Source organism: Liolophura sinensis, chromosome 4 (assembly GCF_032854445.1).
Source record: "Liolophura sinensis isolate JHLJ2023 chromosome 4, CUHK_Ljap_v2, whole genome shotgun sequence".
In the NCBI taxonomy this organism is placed as follows: Eukaryota; Metazoa; Mollusca; class Polyplacophora; order Chitonida; family Chitonidae; genus Liolophura; species Liolophura sinensis.
In genome coordinates this window covers 23127697-23149266 of record NC_088298.1, presented here as the reverse complement: position 1 = coordinate 23149266, position 21570 = coordinate 23127697, and the positions used below count along the sequence as shown (strand labels likewise).

At 39.7% G+C, this 21570-nt stretch overlaps 1 protein-coding gene across 1 annotated transcript; it reads right to left on the bottom strand.

The window, feature by feature from the left end:
• Positions 1-212: 212 nt before the first annotated feature.
• Positions 213-11094, bottom strand: LOC135464903 (low-density lipoprotein receptor-related protein 6-like). The gene is made up of 6 exons (XM_064742471.1): positions 10986-11094; positions 9095-9127; positions 7129-7227; positions 5039-5464; positions 2233-2313; positions 213-1341 (listed from the first exon to the last, which is right to left on the bottom strand). Exons 1-6 carry the CDS (start codon positions 11023-11025, stop codon positions 956-958), a joined length of 1065 nt encoding a protein of 354 aa, XP_064598541.1. The 5' UTR covers positions 11026-11094; the 3' UTR covers positions 213-955.
• Between the last annotated feature and the right edge of the window lie 10476 nt (positions 11095-21570).

The window sequence follows — 21570 nt, the reverse complement described above, 5'->3', positions numbered from 1 at the left end:
CGGTGGAGACCAAGGTTCTCACACTGCCAAACCAATGAGTGAGATGGGTGGAGACCAAGGTTCTCACACTGCCAAACCAATGAGTGAGATGGGTGGAGACCAAGGTTCTCACACTGTCAAACCAATGAGTGAGATGAGTGGAGACCAAGGTTCTCAAACTGCCAAACCAATGAGTGACATCGGTGGAGACCAAGGTTCTCACACTGCCAAACCAATGAGTGAGATGGGTGGAGACCAAGGTTCTCAAACTGCCAAACAAATGAGTGAGATGGGTGGAGACCAAGGTTCTCACACAGCCAAACCAATGAGTGAGATGGGTGGAGACCAAGCCTCTCAAACTGCTCCTTCCTCATGATTTGCTTCATATCTTCACTACATTGGGGAAAACTGGTATAACACTGCCAGGAAAAGGGCATTTCATACACTTCAAGTTAACCAATATGCATGCAAATCATAACGGCTTAATTCCATCACATGTATACATACAGTGTATAAGTGCTGATACTCAATTCTTTAACATTACAAATATCCTTGATTAAAAAGTTCCTCCATGTACATTATACATTTATCAATCAGCAACAAAACATATTTATTTATTTGACTGGTAATTACACTGTCCTCTAAAATATTTTACTTACATGATGGCCGCCAGCATTATGGTGAGAGGACACCGGGATGGGATGGGGAAACCAATAGACATCAGCAGGCTGCGAGACGGCTGAGCGAGTGCTTGGGGTTTAACGTTGTACTCAACAATTTTTCAGTCATATCACCACGAGCTAGAAGGTTGAATAAACTATTATTCAATATATACATGAACAGTGACATCAAACATTTCATCTCTCTTAATTACAACTCTAATATTTAATACACATGCAGTCGTTGAGATTCAAACAGTTGAAGTACATGTACCATTTAGTCATTTTTTCTTGCATAGTTAAGTGAGCTTGGAAACCTATTTCTGAGGAAACAGTGTTTCGTATGCTGGAGGTGGGGCGCAGGGGGGTGACTCTGGGCCAGCTGGATCAACCGATACCGGGTAAGTGTATGGCAATCTGGAAGGATCATTGTGTGGGAAATGTTCTGGTCTCGCTGGAGACTGCGGAGGGTAGGTCGTTGTAGCCCCTGTTTGACCACTGTTGGAGGTCGCATACGGTGAATTGCCGCTGTGTCCATTGGCCGAGGTGGCCGAGGATGCTGACCGAGGATATGACTGAGAACTACTGCTGTTGTTGTTGTTGTAGGTATGTGAGCTCTGAAACATGGAGTTGGCTTGGCGATAGTTGGCAGCTGTGTGGTATGCCACTGCACCCGGGCTTTCCCGTCTCCCTGCCTTTTGCACTGAAACACAGGATGAGAATATGTAATTCACTTGTTTGTTTATGCGTCTGGTTTGTAATTTATACCGTATTCCAGTATATTTCACAGCAGCTCAACATTATGGAGGGAGAAAACCTAGACGCCGATGCTCAGGCATGTCAGGGTAGAACATAAGCCAAGTCAAAAACATAATTAATTTAAAACCACAAATTTACCAGGAATCTTTAACACCAACATCCTGACATCTTTACTTTTGTCTTGTTTTGTTTCATTCAAATCAAATCTAACATGTCCATATTATAAACCCAATAACAAGACACAATAACAGTACTTTATTTCAAACCGAGCAAATCAATTTAATGTTTAGTGAAAACTGTGATTTCATAAACATACGATTTTTCAACAAAGAAAACATGTATTAAATGGGAAGGTGGCGTACTTTTTGACCCTGTGAGGTGGCACTAGTGTAGAGCCGTACCTCAAGCCATTGTCACATCAACATCTGATTGGGGTGCATCATTTACAATGTATTCCTTTCTACTCTAACCTTATTCTGTCTTTGTTCGGATGTCATAATGATGACCTGGGAAACAGATTTATTTCATTTGATAGTTGTTTCACGCCATAAGAATATTTCACTTATACCAAGTCGGCCAGCCTTATGGTGGGAGGAAACCGTGCAGAGCCCGGGGAAAACCCACAACTATCATCAGGTTGCTGGCAGATCTTCCTACCCTAAGAAACAGATGTTTCACGTCAATAACATGGTTTTAAAATACCATTTTTAAAATCTTTGGTATGACACCACCCTGGGTTTGATCCTGCGATCTCCCGACTTGGAGGAAGATGCTCCAACCACTTGACCGCCCAAGCAGTCGCACAGCCAGTGACACAAGAAAGCAAAAGACTTACTGACAGACTTGAGGCAGATGACAAGGACTGTTAGTATAATGATGCCCACCACTGCTCCTACGATAGGCCCCACACTCAAACCTGGGTGTAACAGAGGTTTGTGTACTGATTTATCTGCTGTATTTGACACAAAATTTCATCTGTGATTATTACATTAAGACCATTCATTTGTGGCCTGATTTCTAGAGTTCTATTGAGGTTTGAATAATGTTTTGAGGTTTGTTGAGAAGGCAAGATGACGTCCAACTCCTGACTTTGAGTAATGTTTTGAGGTTTGTTGAGAAGGCAGGATGATGTCCAACTCCTGACTTTGAGTAATGTTTTGAGGTTTGTTGAGAAGGCAGGATGATGTCCAACTCCTGACTTTGAGTAATGTTTTGAGGTTTGTTGAGAAGGCAGGATGATGTCCAACTCCTGACTTTGAGTAATGTTTTGAGGTTTGTTGAGAAGACAGGATGATGTCCAACCCCTGACTTTGATTAATGTTTTGAGGTTTGTTGAGAAGGCAGGATGATGTCCAACTCCTGACTTTGAGTAATGTTTTGAGGTTTGTTGAGAAGGCAAGATGACGTCCAACCCCTGACTTTGAGTAATGTTTTGAGTTTTGTTGAGAAGACAGGATGATGTCCAACTCCTGAATTTGAGTAATGTTTTGAGGTTTGTTGAGAAGGCAGGATGATGTCCAACTCCTGACTTTGAGTAATGTTTTGAGGTTTGTTGAGAAGGCAGGATGATGTCCAACTCCTGACTTTGAGTAATGTTTTGAGGTTTGTTGAGAAGGCAAGATGACGTCCAACTCCTGACTTTGAGTAATGTTTTGAGGTTTGTTGAGAAGACAGGATGATGTCCAACTCCTGACTTTGAGTAATGTTTTGAGGTTTGTTGAGAAGGCAGGATGATGTCCAACTCCTGACTTTGAGTAATGTTTTGAGGTTTGTTGAGAAGGCAGGATGATGTCCAACTCCTGAATTTGAGTAATGTTTTGAGGTTTGTTGAGAAGACAGGATGATGTCCAACCCCTGACTTTGAGTAATGTTTTGAGGTTTGTTGAGAAGGCAGGATGATGTCCAACTCCTGACTTTGAGTAATGTTTTGAGGTTTGTTGAGAAGACAGGATGATGTCCAACTCCTGAATTTGAGTAATGTTTTGAGGTTTGTTGAGAAGGCAAGATGACGTCCAACTCCTGACTTTGAGTAATGTTTTGAGGTTTGTTGAGAAGGCAGGATGACGTCCAACTCCTGACTTTGAGTAATGTTTTGAGGTTTGTTGAGAAGGCAGGATGACGTCCAACTCCTGAATTTGAGTAATGTTTTGAGGTTTGTTGAGAAGGCAGGATGATGTCCAACCCCTGACTTTGAGTAATGTTTTGAGGTTTGTTGAGAAGGCAGGATGATGTCCAACTCCTGACTTTGAGTAATGTTTTGAGGTTTGTTGAGAAGGCAGGATGACATCCAACTCCTGACTTTGAGTAATGTTTTGAGTTTTGTTGAGAAGGCAGGATGACGTCCAACCCCTGACATTAAATACAATGTAACCATATAAGATTCTGATTCACAATACTCGTACACATGTATATAGTCTTGGCTGCTTCTTTTAAGGCAAATAACACTATTAAAGACAAAGAAAACACTAACATAAAGTGCATGTACAGGTCAGATGTAAAACCTTACATAATAATATCCAGGAAAAAAGTTCTTCAAAATTTTCCCCAAAACAGACATATGCTTTAATTGTACATTATTGTGTTTGAACTTCAAAGCTGGTCTCCTAGCATGCGGTAGGTAACAAGTACATTATTATATTTTTGCTGAAAACATTTTTAATTTTCAGACTCATTTCAATAAATACTTTCAAAGTTCAACATTTTCATGTACATCCATCATAAATGTATCAATCAATCTGCCAAATACATATAACTAAGCATGAAGTAGCTCTTGTAGAACAGTGTCATATGAGTAAACATACCTGAAGCTCTTGCAGGACAGTGTCATATGACTAAACATACCTGTAGCTCTTCTAGGACAGTGTCATATGACTCAACCTACCTGTAGCTCTTGTAGGACAGTGTCATATGACTAAACATACCTGTAGCTCTTGTAGGACAGTGTCATATGACTCAACCTACCTGTAGCTCTTGTAGGACAGTGTCATATGACTAAACATACCTGTAGCTCTTCTAGGACAGTGTCATATGACTCAACCTACCTGTAGTTCTTGTAGAACAGTGTCATATGACTCAACCTACCTGTAGTTCTTGTAGGACCGTGTCATATGACTAAACATACCTGTGGCTCTCATGGGACAGTGTCATATGACTAAACATACCTGTAGCTCTTCTAGGACAGTGTCATATGACTCAACCTACCTGTAGCTCTTGCAGGACAGTGTCATATGACTCAACCTACCTGTAGCTCTTGTAGGACAGTGTCATATGACTAAACATACCTGTGGCTCTCATGGGACAGTGTCATATGACTAAACATACCTGTAGCTCTTGTAGGACAGTGTCATATGACTAAACATACCTGTAGCTCTTCTAGGACAGTGTCATGTGACTAAACATACCTGTAGCTCTTGTAGGACATTGTCATATGACTAAACCTATCTGTAGTTCTTGTAGGAAAGTGTCATACGACTAAACATACCTGTAGCTCTTGTAGGACATTGTCATATGACTCAACCTACCTGTAGCTCTTGCAGGACAGTGTCATATGACTAAACATACCTGTAGCTCTTGCAGGACAGTGTCATATGACTAAACCTACCTGTAGCTCTTGTAGGACATTGTCATATGACTAAACCTACCTGTAGCTCTTGTAGGACAGTTGGCCTCATCTGATCCATCTACACAATCATTATAATCATCACACTGAGAGGCAGAGGAGTAACAGCCTTGCCCGTCATCACATCTAAACCGACTGCCACAGTCCACATAACAGTTCATCTCATCTGACTTATCATTGCACTTCGTTAAGCCGTCGCAGCGTTCGTACTCAATGTAGCAGGTTTGGCCAAAGTCGCAGGAATACATGCTGCAATACGGCCTTCTCGTTGTTGTTGTTGTGGTTGTGATTGTGTCGCACTTGCCGGTCAGAATACACTTGCGTCTGGACGGTGTGAGATACGAAAAGCAGAACAGTTCATCAACTCCATCCTTACAGTCTGCTATCTGGTCACAGCGATCTGACAGACGGTAGCATTTGGACTCATTGTCGCATGGAATTTTCAAATCTGAAAATTGCATATAAATGTGTTATATGTGTTCACCATCACTATGATGATCATACATGAACAATCTGCAATGAACCTACGCATGGTTGACACTTTCCACCCGGTCCTGTCTGTTTTCCTCTCACCATATTTCTGCTGGCCTCATATAAGTAAAATACCCTGAGTATGGTGCAAAAACTCAACCAAATAAACAATGAACAAATGACTACACAAAAGCCTTGACGAAAAAAATGTGCGTTCAATAGAGAAATGGGAGCCTTCTCAACTTACTGATAAAACTGAATAGAAAGAAAAATAAAAGTTGGCCAGTGTACAGAATTGAACTCTCATCCCACAAGGGAACAAGTGATATTGAGCTGAATTTTTCTGGAAGATCTTCATTATGCCATTATTAAAACCTCAGTCTGTGTGAAAACATGGTTAAAATGATAACAAACGAGATTCCTACATTGTCAAAAAAGTAAACTGCAGTGTATTATTACTAAACACTGCTGATGTAAGTCACAGAGCATAATAAGTGACATTCGCATTTCACATTGCGCACCACTGCCCTCGCCACAACAGCAAGGTTGAAGCATCGGCTGTTAAGTCAAAAATTAGCACACACCTCCCCTGGAATGCGAGATTTTGCTACATTTCTGTTAAAAAAAATGGTGGTCGTCTGAAATAGGAAAATGACTTTTCTTTTGCCTTTTCCGCTTAAATTGCCTCGAGCCACACATGACATAATGCATAGCTGGTGTAAAGGCACAAATCATTCCATGCTTTTTGCACGTTCCTGACATTACTCCAGTGTAACCGCCTTTCTCAACGTCATATCTGCCTCATTCAAAGTCACATGAAGAATATTATCTTGTCAGAACTGGCAAATTTTATAAAAACTACTGAAGATTTTAGTTTTGAAGATCTTTTGGTTATCGGGGCAAAATAGCCAGTGTTCCTTTAATATCAAATATCAAAAACTTTTTGAACAATGAATCCATTTATTATTTCCCCCTACTTTCTCTTGGAACTGGAATAAGCTGGTCACCGTCGTATAAGTAAAACATTCTTGAGTACGGCGTAAAATACCAATCAAATAAATAAATAAGACGTAACACAAGATTTTTTTTTGAGGCATGACATTATAAGAAGTGGAATCTTGCCTATTAAAGCCTGCAGTATGTGGGTTCTGTTAGGACAGTGAGAATCAAGTTCTAGGCAACAGAATGTAATGAAACAAGGATAGTAATAAGCCTTTGAGAGTCACGCAATGAAGTTGATGTTTTTCAGCATAAAGGTTGAATACATAATTATATATATATCAGTATAATATATTTAGTTTTCCAAAGCTTTCTATTGCATTTAAATAGGGCCAGAATTTTTTTCCGAATGCATTAACAACAAAAAAAGAAAAAAAAAACAAAAAAGGAGGAGGTTTATCCACTCTACCATACACAAGTTTACAAAATTAAAATCTGTCTTAAAGCTACAGTAGCTCTTCAGTTAACTTCTACCCCTTTAACCCTTTAACTAGCCATGAGCCATTTTCTGAGTTCCCACTACCCACAGTTTACTCCTAACCACCCACCCTTTAAATGGGAGAGTGACCTTCAGGGATGTGATTCAGTGCAGCCTTATTGGACTTTACAAAATGAGTGTTACCTTTACAAAATGAGTGTTACCTTTACACACTGGCGCCGCACATGCTGAAGACAAGATGTCCTCACACGACCTTGATTTTGGACAATAAATCATGTGCACGGGACAAGGATCATTGAAATCTGAAATAACAGCAACAAAGATCAGCAAATCAGTATTCTGCAAGGGGTCTGATAATAAGACCAAAATTAATTTTTTTATTTATAAGATTCACATTTTACATTGTACCCAAGGATATTTCACTTAGTTGTTGGCAGCCATTTGAGCAAAAAATGCAAAAATTGCTCACTTGGGCAAAAAAAAGATGAATTTTGGATCCATTTCTGCAAATTATCGGGAGATAGGTCAACTTATTTGCTTTTATTTCTTTTCTTCTTTTTTTCATTTTTTTTCCTGAAGAATGGTTATTTATTGATTATTACATGTTAAATTCATTCTGGAGATTTTTTTATTGATACCCTCGAAAGAGGGCAGGAAATTCCAGCCATGATTCTTTGTTGGGGAAAATTGTGTATACACAAACACACAAAAACATGGTAGGTTTGTAGAAATTGTTTGCCTTACCCTGGCTAATGAAAAACATTTAATATTCTGAAAAAAAAAACAGCATTGAAAGAAAAATAAGAAAAAAAGGAATTTTATCAAAGCCCAAAAACTTTACAGAAGGGCGACTGATTGAAGAGTTTGTTGGGCTACATGCATCACATTTGCTCCCAATGAGCATGTTTTTAAAGATGTCCTGAAATCCTTAATTTTTAAGGGTAGTAATTTAACATTCACATTTGTTGAATAATATCCCAACTTTAGCGAGCTTTACTACAAAAAAAAATGTGAAAAAAAAAATGATTGGATGGTTTTAATTTTTTTTTTTGGGTTGTCATAGTTGTCCCAAAGAAACAACTTTTGAATTCATGTCTTCAATGCCAGCTGAAAAGGAAAAGGCCTGGAAGTTCATGATATATATATACATGTACTGCAGTCATGTGATTTTTAAACTTGAGACAGTAAATTTATTGAATATACCCTAATTCCTTTACTGGTTAGGGTAATCTTTGATAAATTTTCATTTTTAATTTACTTTGATGCAAATTAAACTCTACCTTGCATACATATACATGTAACAGTTCATTTGGAGTGAGTGAGTGCTTGGGGTTTAACGTCGTACTCAACAATTTTTCAGTCATATGACGACGGAGGAATCTTTAGGGTGCATGTACGTGTAATGTGCCTCCTTGTTGCAGGACGGATTTCCACCGCTCTTTTATTTAGTGCTGCTTCACTGAGACGACTTACCGAAGGCAAGTAAGTCGCCCCGCCCGAGCCATTATACTGATACGGGTCAACCAGTCGTTGCACTATCCCCTTCATGCTGAACGCCAAGCGAGGAAGTTACAACTTCCTCTTTTAAAGTCTTAGGTGTGACTTGATCAAGGGTTGATCCTGGATCTACCGGTCCCAAAACGGATGCTCTACCAAGTTCATTTGGAACCAATCCCTATCTTTAAAATTGCTTTTTAGTCTCTCGTGTGTGCAATACACATTCATTTATTGTGAAAACTACATTCTTTGCATTTACATGACAGAGTGTTCTGATCTTGAGTGAGCTTAAAAGGAAATTCCTCAACCTTTCCTTATCCAAAAGAGCAAATTTCAATGCAATTGTAACAAATTTAACCTAATTAGACAAAACTACATTGGTTGGATTTCAGGGCTTCACAAAAACCATAATTTGATCAGTCTACACGGAATAATGCCTTCAGAATATGCTTAAATAAACACCTTGAAAACAGGCTAAATGGTTGAAAAATTATATTCGCAGGTAAATCATCTATCTGGATTACATCAATGAGTCCTTTGCAAGATAAATTTGTTTCAAGGCAGTTCAGTGACAGGAAAAGGGAAATATATGGTGTCAGTAACCCTCAATACACATTTGTAGTTTTTCACTTCAAACAATGTTCAATAATACCAAATTCTGAGAAGGTTTACCTTGGCCACTGGAGCCGGCAATCCACACAAATCCTGAAACAGAAATTAGTAATTAAACAATAGTAAGAGCTTTGTAGTTACAAATAAATATTATTATACATTTATGTATTTACAATACATCAACTGTCTCCATCTAGCGGTAACCCAACTTCTTCAACCTTTCCAACCACCTCAGCAACCTCTATTTTGAAACATTCTGAGAAATCTATAGGGCCTAGAGAAATAATTTGGAAGTTTTATGAAGTTAGCAGCTTTGGTGACACAAACAAATCATTTAAGTGTCATTTTCCTAATAACTGTATGAATAAAGTCCAGCCAAAAATAAGGCTTTACAAGTTGAAAAGTTTGAAGATGTACAGTAACTCTGCTTAATGTTAGATTTACAAAAAAAAAAAAAAAAAAAATTGTTTATTTATATGGTTAATGTGTACCCCAGTCCCCATACAATAATCATTATATTATTATTTTATTTATTTCTTTTGGTGCTTTATAACACAGTCAAAAATATATATGGATTTATATGGAGTTAGGAAACCTCACAACCTTCCTGTATGACTGGAGAGGAAGCCAGCATTCTGTGAGACAGGTCAGAAATTGGAGGTCACGTGACCACTCTTTCACTCTGAAAACAAATGGCTGCCCAATGTTAAAACACTGGGGAAAAGGTCACTTTTTGCCACTTCTCTAGCGACCAGTCAGGCATGGTTGTACAAAATTACATCACGAAAGCTCTGCAGAAATAGAATATCTGGCAAGCTGAAAGTTATACAAATCCAATGGATACAAGATCTCTGACAGCGATTCAAAAATTTCTACGCAATAACGTTGGGAGGACCGTTTTCTTCACCCATGCCGTTTGTTACTAAAGAGATCATGTGGACTATAGCTTTTGATCCCTCTTACAGAATGGGGTTTTGACAGTCAGGTGCCCTGGGGCCAAACATTGTGAAAAGAGTAATTGGACAGGCCGGGACGTTAGTACCGGTAATCAACTGTTTTCTGAAATTTTACGATGCTTCCTTTTGGAGTGAATGCAATCCATAACTGTGTGCGCCACTGAAACATTATCCAGAACTACCTAACCCGAGATGGATGTTTCAACTCCTCTCTTTACATTGGGCTGGTGGAGTGCCACCAGTAAACCATACACTGTTCCACACCATGCCTGATAAGTCCTTTCTAAACAATGGCTGCAGTCCAAATGTCAATTTTGGCTCTTACCTCTCAGCTCACCCGCACATACATCGTCCCAGGTATATTCCATTCGGTAATGGCACACTAGCCCCGTATTCACGACACGGCAGACCATTTTTATACAAGGCGGCCATTAGGCTCATTTTCTCAGGTTTATTTATTTATTTAATTGGTGTTTTACGCCGTCCTCAAGAATATTTCACTTATACGATGGCGACCTGCATTATGGTGGGAGGAAACCGGGCAGAGCCCGGGGGAAACCCACGACCATCTGCAGGTTGCTAGCAGACCTTCCCACGTACGGTCTTTTCAGGTTTAACGTGCATGTATCTATAAATGTGGCAAAATGGCTGCTGCTTTAGCGATGGCAGTGAGGTGAATTCGGGTCTAGTATGTCCTTACCGAGTGGAATATACATGGGATGTTGCGTGTACAGGTGAGTTGAGAGGTAAGAGCCAAAATTGACACCACTTTTGGACAGCAGCCATTGTTTGGAAAACACTTATCAGACATGGCGTGAATACGTGTATGATTTGCCATTTGTTCCCACGGAGGCTACGATACTCCGCTAGCCCAATATTACAGGGGAAAGTTGAAGCAGCCACCTGAGGTTAAGTGTGGGTCACAACAACAACGACGGCCACAACCAGCTGTCATTTGGTGTCTGTCAGTCACGTATTCGTCAAATTCCACGTACCTAGTACCACAGCTACCACGAGAAATGGTTCTCCATTCATATCGTTGTCCCCTTGAGATATCTGTATGAGCTACACTGTGAGAACAGCTGAAAATATTTTGAGAAACACACCAAAACCTGAGCTATAATGCAATAACAGGCAAGAAACGACAATGGATGAGTCAACCCGGATGTTTATCTGTGTTGGAGACTCGTACCTTACGATGCTACCGCTTATGGGATAGCCGCAGACATACCACCGATATTTGTCGTCTTAAAATGGGCATTTTATACACACATTTTTTCGTGCATACTCCATGTAACTTTTCCGAAAAATTTCATGTATTTTTGTGTTATTTAATGAGGAATTTATTTCATATTTCGGTGTATAACTTAACTCGACTGGGTCTTAGATCGGCTACATTTGGGAACTGAGCTCAGTCACACCATGAAGGTATATAGGCCTATATGCCTTCATGGTCACATGTAGGGAAGTTCGTGAGTAACTTGCCCAAGGTCAGTGGTTTAACCCGGGCATACCGGATTTTTCCACTCACAATGGTCAAACATATCCTATGAGTGAACAGGCCTATTCTTGAAATTCTAGCCTTTCTAATTTAAGAAAACGCATTTTTAGACTTGTCTATAATCATGGCAGGAATTAAGGCATTTTTGGATAAGAAAGTCTACCTTACTAACATGTCAGCCAACCAGCCTCGATTCTGTATACCTTAAAAGCCTGAGCCAAACCAGTGATATATGGATTCGATCACACAGCCGCACTGGTCACGGGTCTAGCCTAACTCCATGCGCACTAACGCTTTAATTAGATGCGCTTTGGTCAGGGAATGTCGTGTATATTCATTTATTTATTCGATTGGTGTTTTGTATGGAAGCCGGATGAGGACATCTCAACCCATGGCACGCGGCACGATGACGGTGCAAATCGCGCGCGAATGGCACCGTTCTCGTCCCCGCGGTCCGCTACACGCTGGGCGCGACACGAGGGGACATATTTTCTAATCCCACGGGGTTACACTAGTTTGAAGCAAGACTTCGAGCCACTTCATGCTAGTAAGTCGCGCAGCCAGGCATTTCCCGTGTCTCCATTACGTTAGATGTAAGGTACACACGATGCGCGGAGTGTCCGTGAACGAGCCTAAAATTAGACTTGTTTATTTCGAGTAGAGCCTGGAAGTGGACCTGTACAATGTACATCCTTAGGGCAATGAAACAAACACAATGAAGTGATCGTATTTAATTCCATATAAGAAAATACTGACAGAAAAGAACCTTACCATTCGTTTGTAAACATTATATTTATTTATTTGATTGGTGTTTTACGCCGTACTCAAGAATATTTCACTTATACGACGACGGCCAGCATTATGGTGGGAGGAAACCGGGCAGAGCCCGGGGGAAACCCACGACCATCCGCAGGTTGCTGCAGACCTTCCCACTTACGGCCGGAAAGGAAGCCAGCATGAGCTGGACTTGAACTCACAGCGACCGCATTGGTGAGAGGCTTTTGGGTCATTACGCTGCGCTAGCGCGCTAACCGACTGAGCCACGGAGGCCCCTTGTAAACATTATATGAATCCGGGTTTGTCTCATTATTAACATACTAGCAGGCTACAGTGCAGATGCAGATGAAAAGATATCACATAGAAATACAGACATGGGTGGATTGATATTACATAGATATAGGAGGATACAGAAAGATGCAGGAAAAACACTATATCAAAAGGGGAATCAGTACTGAGAAAGGGCGGCCATTAGATCAAAGTACACGCAGTTCAGTAAAACCTGTACTCATGTTCCTGGTCAGTGAAAATGAATGAACGGCGGCAGACCAGAAACATCACGAGATCAATACATTCACTTCGGCGGAAATGGCGTGCTGCTGACGTCAGATGATAAATACTGACCACGAACCTCATGTGAACAATGCAAGCATGTACCCACACAGTTATATCATAGGTGTAGCTCAGTGATCATCCTGCGTTGTCTCATTGATTTATTATTTATTTGCCCTACGTGGGAAGGTCCCTCAGCAACATGCGGATGGCCATGGGTTTCCCCCGGGCTCTGCACGGTTTCCTCCCACCATAATGCCGGTGAAATATTCTTGAGTACGGCGTAAAACACCATTCAAATAAACAAATAAATAAATATTATTTATTTTACTGATGTTTTATGCCGTACCGAAGAATATTTCACTTATACGACGGTGGTCATCATTATGGTGGGAGAAAACCAGGCAGAGCCCTGAGGAAATCTCCACTAATGAGGAAGCTAGCATGTTCTGGACTTGAACTCGCGGCCCCGGGAACATTATGCTGCGATAGGACGCTAACGATCATGCCACGAATGGCCTCTATTGGATATTAGGATATTATGTTCAATATTACAGTAAACTAAGCATAACTCAAACAATTACAGACTTTCTGCGATTTTTAGATTGTACATTGTATGTACGTTCTTGTAGTTGGTTGAGATAGAACTGGATGTAGTCTACAATCCAATTTTTCCCCCAGTGATCTTAACAGATTAGTTACAAACAGGCGACGCTTTGTACGATTTTCAACCCCGGCCTGACATGGACTTTGTCACCACAATGGACGTATGTTGCCGAGGTCAGGGATGGTCCTCATACAGCAGTTTCACCTCCGAGCATGTGAAGAACAATTAAATTGATGATTTATTTATTTGATTGTGTTTCACGCTGCACTCAAGAATATTTCACTTATACGAAGGCGGCCAGCATTATGATGCAGGGAAACCGGGCAGAGCCCGGGGGAGACCCACGACCATACGCAGGTAGCTGCGAGACCTTCCCAGAGACGGCCAAACAGGAAGCCAGCATGAGCTGGACTTGAACTCACAGCGACCGCATTGATGAGAGGCTTAGGGGTCATTACGCTGCCCTAGCGCGCCAACCAACTGAGCCACGGAGGCCCCAGAACAATTAAACGTCAGGAATCTGATCTCCAATGTATGATATGCTGATGTCAGGCCTGTTGCCTGAATGACGCAAGAAGGTAGTCTGTTATTATAACGCATTACTGTGTCACATTTAACATAATACTGTGCCATAATCAACATGACATCCTGTTAATGTAATAGAATATTTATGTTAAATAAAAAGGATATGTGTGTCATATTTAACAGAATAATTTGTCGCAATAGTGGGAATACATTGTAACATCACTCAGACAACGGAGTTTCTATTAGAGTAATTTTTTGAGTGTATAGAGTTGTGCCAGGGTTTGTCTTAAAGCCGGGATACCCCTGAGAGAGGATAAACGATTGGCTGATAAACTTTTCTAATATATCTGTAGTATCTTTCTGGAAGGCGATTATTTTGATAATGTAAAACACTGTATTATTTGTAACAGGAATTATCATGAAGTGGGATCACCGCCTGTTCACGATTTCTTATCAGAACACGACCCTAGGCGTATACACCGCTTACAGCTGCAATACAAGTAGAAAACAGTTGCCATGGCAACTGAGTCAGAGCCTAAGAAATTCGTACATGGTCCGCGTCTCCTTCGTGTAGCCGGGACGTTTTGGACTAAATTCACCAAGTCCAAGTCTCTTGCTGTTAGTTTTGGGGAAGTCTAGGAGATAAAGCACTTTTTTGGAGAAGATACAAGTGTTTAAGATGACTAGGAATATGACCGAAGACGACTTTTTAAAAAAGAATTTCCACGTAAACCCGCATTCATATTAACACCAATGTATCAGTTTAACTTTCTTTTCGCAAATCTATACTTCACGCATGACTTACTTTTCGCACAATAAAATCAGCCCCTGAAATCCGCCATTAAATACAGAAAGATGTCCTTCTAGTTAGAAAATTGTCATCGTAACACAATTTCTCTTCATAGCGCCACTTGCTAGACGCCACATACGTAGCCCGCTACTCTTCCAGTGTCATCACCAATTTCATTGGCCCAATGAATTTCATTCTTACAGTATTCTATAAGGTACAGCATCCTTCTTCAAAACAATCGACTAACATTTCTCAAAGTTTGAAATCAATGTAAAACATCAGATAACATTGTTTTATTCCTTAAATTAAATTATAAGTATTGACTGCAATATTTTTTTAGGTTTATTGGGTTCAGCTGCCTGCTGTTTGACAGACCCCCATTGTACACATCTAATCTTCTTAACATTCATAAATACATTGCTGCTTGCCTTACTGGCCCCCGGATAACGAAGCGGATAAAATTTCGAATATAACAAGGTCAAAATATTGTTGACAAAGTAAATTTTAGGTATGTTATTGCGCAACAAATTTCAGCTAAAATAAGGGAAAGGAACATACCAAATTTAGTGACAAAAATTCTGACTTAAGTCTAAGATGACTTATTTTGATCCCGTTTTTCCCGTGATCCCGTTTTTGACTGGTTTAACACATCCATGACGAAGTGATAATGACTTACTGCTGGACGACTGCAGACTCCGTCGTTTGGCAGCTGAAACCCCGATATTTATAAGCTGATCCACTTTAAAAACGCACCAACATGAATCCATGAAAATATCATGATAGTTTGAGAATAACAACGGAAATCTCCATGGTTAGCAGTTAAGGATGTTGTCAGGTTTGATAGCCTTTGTGTGAGTTGTTACCAAAACGCAACAGGGAATAGTACTGAAAAACACGTTTTCACGCCTGAAAAGCACGAAAAATTCAGAGTCATTATTTTTTGGTGCACAAATGGGGCATTCAATGGCTATCCGCCTAATCGCTGTAGCAACGGAATAGCACTGAGAACGCGATGTCGAATCTGACTCCTGAGGAACGGGAGGGCGTCATCGCCTTGACTGGAGTTGGCCTGACTACTAGAGCCATAGCAGCAAGGTTTGGATGTCACCACAGTACCATCACAAGACAGAACCAGCGGGTTCAGCAGGCGGAGCGCATATAATCACTGAGGCACGCACACTGGTTACTGGCATGGCGTTCTCTTCTCTGACGAATCCAGATTTTACCGCCGAGGGACGTGTACGTGTCTGGCGTCGCCGTGGTAAACGCTATCACGATGACTGTGAAGAGCAGATTGATCGATGGGTCGCCAAAAGCGTGATGGTTTGGGTGGGTGGGTGGGGGGGGGGGGGAATATCACTTGTCATCACAGAACACAGCTCCATGTATGCACTGGTCGTCTTAATACAATTTACTACAAAAACAATTTACTAAAAAAGACTTCACCCTGTCCATCAACACCAGAGCTGCATACTTTCCAACAGGACAACACCAGAGCATATACAACACGGTCATCTATGGACTTCGTGTCACAGAATAATGTACCTGTTATGTCACGGCCTGCCTTACCTCCCGATCTATCGCCCATCGCCAAAGTTAGAGATCTCGCATTTGTCCAACAACCAGGATACCACAAGCTGTTATCCCGAGACTGATAGTGCCCAAAAGAAGATGTTGTGTGGCACACATTGTAAACAGGTGTGGTCACACACGGTATACTGACTTTGCCTTTCAACGTCTGGTGTGTTCCATTTCCTCTACATTAAATCTTTGTAACTTGCCATCACTATTGCGTAACTCACTTAGCTGAATGTGAAAGTAAAACAATTCACCTCTTTACCTCTGGTGCGTTTTTAATGCGTTTAAGCATAGTTGATTGATATAGTACATTAGTCAAATAACTTTGTATTTCGTCGAACTGGTGCTTAGTTACACAACTCTTCGCGGATCGAACGCGGAACCTGCAGACAGAGAGGGAGACACAGATGATGCATGAATTTCATACGCTCCGCCTCAGGCCTTGTCACAGCTGATTTCTAGTAGTTGTGGGTCGCATGCGCATACGGTCGTGTTCAGATAAGAAATCGTGAACACAAACTGATTCCCACACCATGATAATCCCTGTTACAAACAAAATAGGATAGGAATTCTGAACCAGTGACGTATAAGAAATTGCCTTGATTTTTTCACCTAATTCTGTTTAAGCCATAGTGTTAGAAAGGGAGCAATTTGTTACTATTCAAACATATGCAGTATGAGCAGTTGGAACAAAACTCTAGCTGAGATAAAGTGACAAGAAGTCGTGTTTCACTGCTTCTATGTAACCATTTGTCAGCTGTTTGTCAGGAAGGTCTTCCAGCAACTTGCTAATCATAATGCTGACCGCCGTCGTATAAGTGAAATGTTGTTGAGTATGACGTAAGACACCAATCAAATAAATAAATAGTAAACTATATGAGCACTCATTCAAATTGGCCTTTGAAGATTTGGACACGCCAAGACAGTAGCACATGTAACCTGCATCTCACAACCTGTCGGTCAAAACTTTGCCGATAGGTGTCGCTTCTGGACAAGACAGTTCCACTTATATCACTGATCGAATCATTTACAATCAGGAGTACGTATCATAGCCATTTCCTTCTGTTCCTGAAAAGCTCTGACTTTCATTATATCAGAATCGGTAATTATTTATTGTCTGATCTTCTTAAAGCGACTTTAAGGACTCGTTTGTCGTCATATGACTGAAAAATTGTACGACGGTAAACCTCAATCGCTCACTCATTGACTCTTAAAGCGTTTTCCTACAATCCAATAAGACTGCCTAGTCACGTGACACATGACACTCAAAAGTTTACTTACTGAAGCCCACATGTTGGTCCATAACATGAATTTCTCTTCATTTTGGCGCAGACATAATGCAAAGTTGTGGAACGTTCGAGAAGATTCCTAAATGACTCGTGAAAACGGCGAATAAGGTGCAGGGAAATGGGCACCGTTTTTAACTATTGTAAGTACTCCGTCTATCGTAAATATGTATTAATAAGTATCTAGTGTGCCTTTAATATTGAGAACATAGTGATGCTTCTGAAATTATTATCGTTATCTTTACGATTGCAACCGACGGTTTCACGAATATTTACGAAGCTTTTACGAATAGCTAAGAATTATTACGAGCCTACGTCCAGTTACGAAATTCTTGAAATTATCGCGGAGTTGAAAAAATATACCACAATTCATTGCGAATGCTAACGAATCAATACGTAAGACCACGATTGCAAACACGATTAAATTACGACGTCAACCCTTAACGGTTCGGGAAAAAGTTCGTTTAAGTGTGAACGGGGATCTATTGGGAAATTCGTCATAACAGCAAAATTTCCTTAAAGAAAGCGTAAATCAATATACTTATAGAGAAAGCATGCATTTACATCTAGCACAAACATAGCCCTCTTCACTCAGCTGTAAAGGTTTTGTCACGTGACCTGCAAATATGGAGAAAATGGCGCTTTTTTGCACTTTGATCGCAGTTTGGGAAAAAAATACATGGCAGGCAGAAGAAGGAAGACAAGATTTTTTAGGAGGACGTCAAAATACCATGTTTTGGCTCCTTTTTTGTCTCCTTGATTTTAATTTAATTTAATTGTTTATTAGTTCATAGAGGATTTCTGATATCCTAACGGCCACTAAAATCTCCTCAACATAACTTTGAAGAAATATTTATTTATTTATTTGATTGATGTTTTACGCGTTCTCAAGAATACTTTACTTATACCACGGCGGCCAGCATTATGGTGGGAGGAAACCGGGCACACGCAGTAAAAAAGCGGACCAAGAACGGAGCCTTTGGGAACTCAGGATTCACTCGGGTATATGTCAGATTCAATTCCATTTAAACACACTTTCATTTATCTGTCAGTTAAGTAGTTCTTAATCTATGTAATTAGCAGTTCTCCATTACCCAACTGTCCCAATTTCAACAAAAAAACATTCATTCCACAGTTTATCAAAAGTCTTGCTTACATGTAAGAAAACTAAATACCTATGATTTCCATTATCTAGACTTCTGTATCTACATGTGTTATGTACGATTCTAGTTAGCTGAAATATTGTTAAGTTGCTGTGTTTGAATGTCTTTCGATGATGTTAGGCCTTAAGGTTACAAATGCGCTATTCAAACTGGGTCCAAGATTTGCTTCCAACCAGGAAGTGTGAACGAGCCCTGATTGGATAATACTGCCACATACGGAGACATTTTCGGATGTTGATAGACTATAAATTTTGACCCTGTTATTTTATATCTAGTTAAAATAGAATGTTGTTTGTTTTGGATAGAAATGAACATTTCCAAGTGTTATTACCCGCCTCCTGGATGTTGTCAAGGTAACAAAATGTTATGAATTCACTTCCAACAACCAGAGTTCAAAAAATGTGGTCATGCTACGTTGATTTTTGTTTATATGGTGTAGAGAAAAATACAAGCTGCATGTGGCATGGCACTGTATAACGCGAATGTTAGGGCATATATATATATATATATATATATATATATATATATATATATATATATATATATATATATATATATATACACACATATATATATATATATATATATATATATATATATATATATATATATATATATATATATATATATATATATATATATATATATTTTTTTTTTTTTTAATGTTATAGTTGACAGATTTACTACATTAATAGTACGGAAAATCAATGCGTTCGTGTAACCTTAAACTGTACGTCTCTAGCTTCGCCATGTATACTATCTGCCAGTTTGATGATGCCACTTCCGGTTTTGACAAAATTGCAGATTGGGAATCAAGTACATAACTGCTTCAGACAGGACTAATTTCACAAAACCTCTTCAACAGTGTAGAAATTATTGGCAAGAGGGAGTTTTGGTCACATGACATATTCATCCAATACCAAGCTTGTACAACTTTTAATCGAAAGTGTCTTCTTTAAAAAAATTAAACATACCCAGGCTTTGTGCAACTGCAGTTTGCAATTCAGCACAACCGCATTAGGGTTTGTTAGCATTCTGTGGCTGGTTACGGGTTTCCCCCGGTTTCTTCCCGATTTCCGTACATTATAATGCTACATTATAATCGTATCAGTGAAATAATATTGAGAAAGGCGTAGACCACCAAATAAGTAAGTAAGTATGTAAATAAATAAATAAATAAATAAATACATATAAAAATACATAAATAAATTTAAAAAATCGCATCAGCCGTTGAGCAGAAGAACACTATTTTTGATTTGCACAAAATCCAAGCCACGTGATGAAAACTGTCTAAAATTCCACATGCACAACTTCAGGTCCTTACCTAAAACATACTGAAATTTCATGAATTATTAGGCTGTATCAAGTCTAAAGATTTAAATTTCATTGATAAAAAAATTATTTTCAAATGTGTCCATACATTTATTAATCACACAAACCGATTTTCTAACCATGCTAATGGCGAGGGTAATGTCAATGTTACTGTTTAGTAAAATCAGCCACGAGTCACGAACTAACTATCTATATACTATTTTTGTGCATATTTAGGTCTTTTGTCATAGAGTTGTCCTATCTCTTATAAGTATAAGTATACCTATATTTAAATTTGATAGTTTATATAACTATATCTGATTAGCTATTTCCTAAAAAAAAAAAAAACACTCAGCAATATTTGATGAAAATACTAATAGACACAACAGATACATTTATTTATTTATTCATTTGATTGGCGTTTTACGCCGTACTCAAGAATATTTCACCTATACGACGGCGGCCAGCATTATGGTGGGAGGAAACCGGGAACACACAGGACAAAAGCAGGTCTATAACGGAGCCTTTGGGAACTACCTAACACTAAAATCCATGCTGTCTTCTTTAGGCACGTCGAAGACTTGGTGATATGGCTAGGGTAACCATGCGTCAGGCCTGGTGTTTTCTTTTGCTTCTGGCCTCGCATGCGACCTTGTCGTTCTTGATCCAACTAATATATGTCGAGCAGACAATTTCGTACATGGGAAGAAAGGTCAGTCGCTTCCGCCTTCTACAAGATTTACGTGCTGACTACGAGACAAGGCTTGGAGAAATGCCGACACATAAGTACAAAGAGTCTAACAGTTTCTTACACGTCAGTATCGAATGTGTCTCTGACGGAGACGACCAAAAACACCAGTCTCTCCAAAACGAAGCGTATTCTGGTGTGGACTAAATTCTTCAAAAGCAGAACCTTTTTTCCTGACATGACACCAATGAAGGTGAAGAATTGACATGTGACGTCACCACTGACAAAGCTTCTCACGAACAATGCAGTTATTATGAATGGGTGGAACTTAAAGTTTAAGGCTCTCCCTACAAAACGTTTACCCAGTCAACGTTGGATTTTCTTTACCCATGAGCCCAGACATAGGTTTCTTTTCTCCATGGAGAAATACAACGGTGTTTTTAATTGGACGCTTTCATATAGACTGGATTCAGAAGTTCCATTTCCCTTTGCTAGGTTTGTCAGAAGGGAGAAGAGGCTGTCTAGTGCAGAACATCATGACTTGATTGTCAATATCCTCAAGCGGAAGACACGATTGGTAGCGATAATGAAGAGCAACTGTAACAACACCAGACATGGAAGACTGCAGTTTGTCCAGAAGATACGACAACATTTTCCCGTGGATATTTATGGTACATGTGGCGATCTGTCGTGTCCCAGACATTCTGGGAAATGTAACACGATTACGTCGTCCTATAAGTTTTATGTGTCTTTTGAGAACAGCAACTGTCGTGAATACATTTCCGAGAAAGTTGCCAGACCA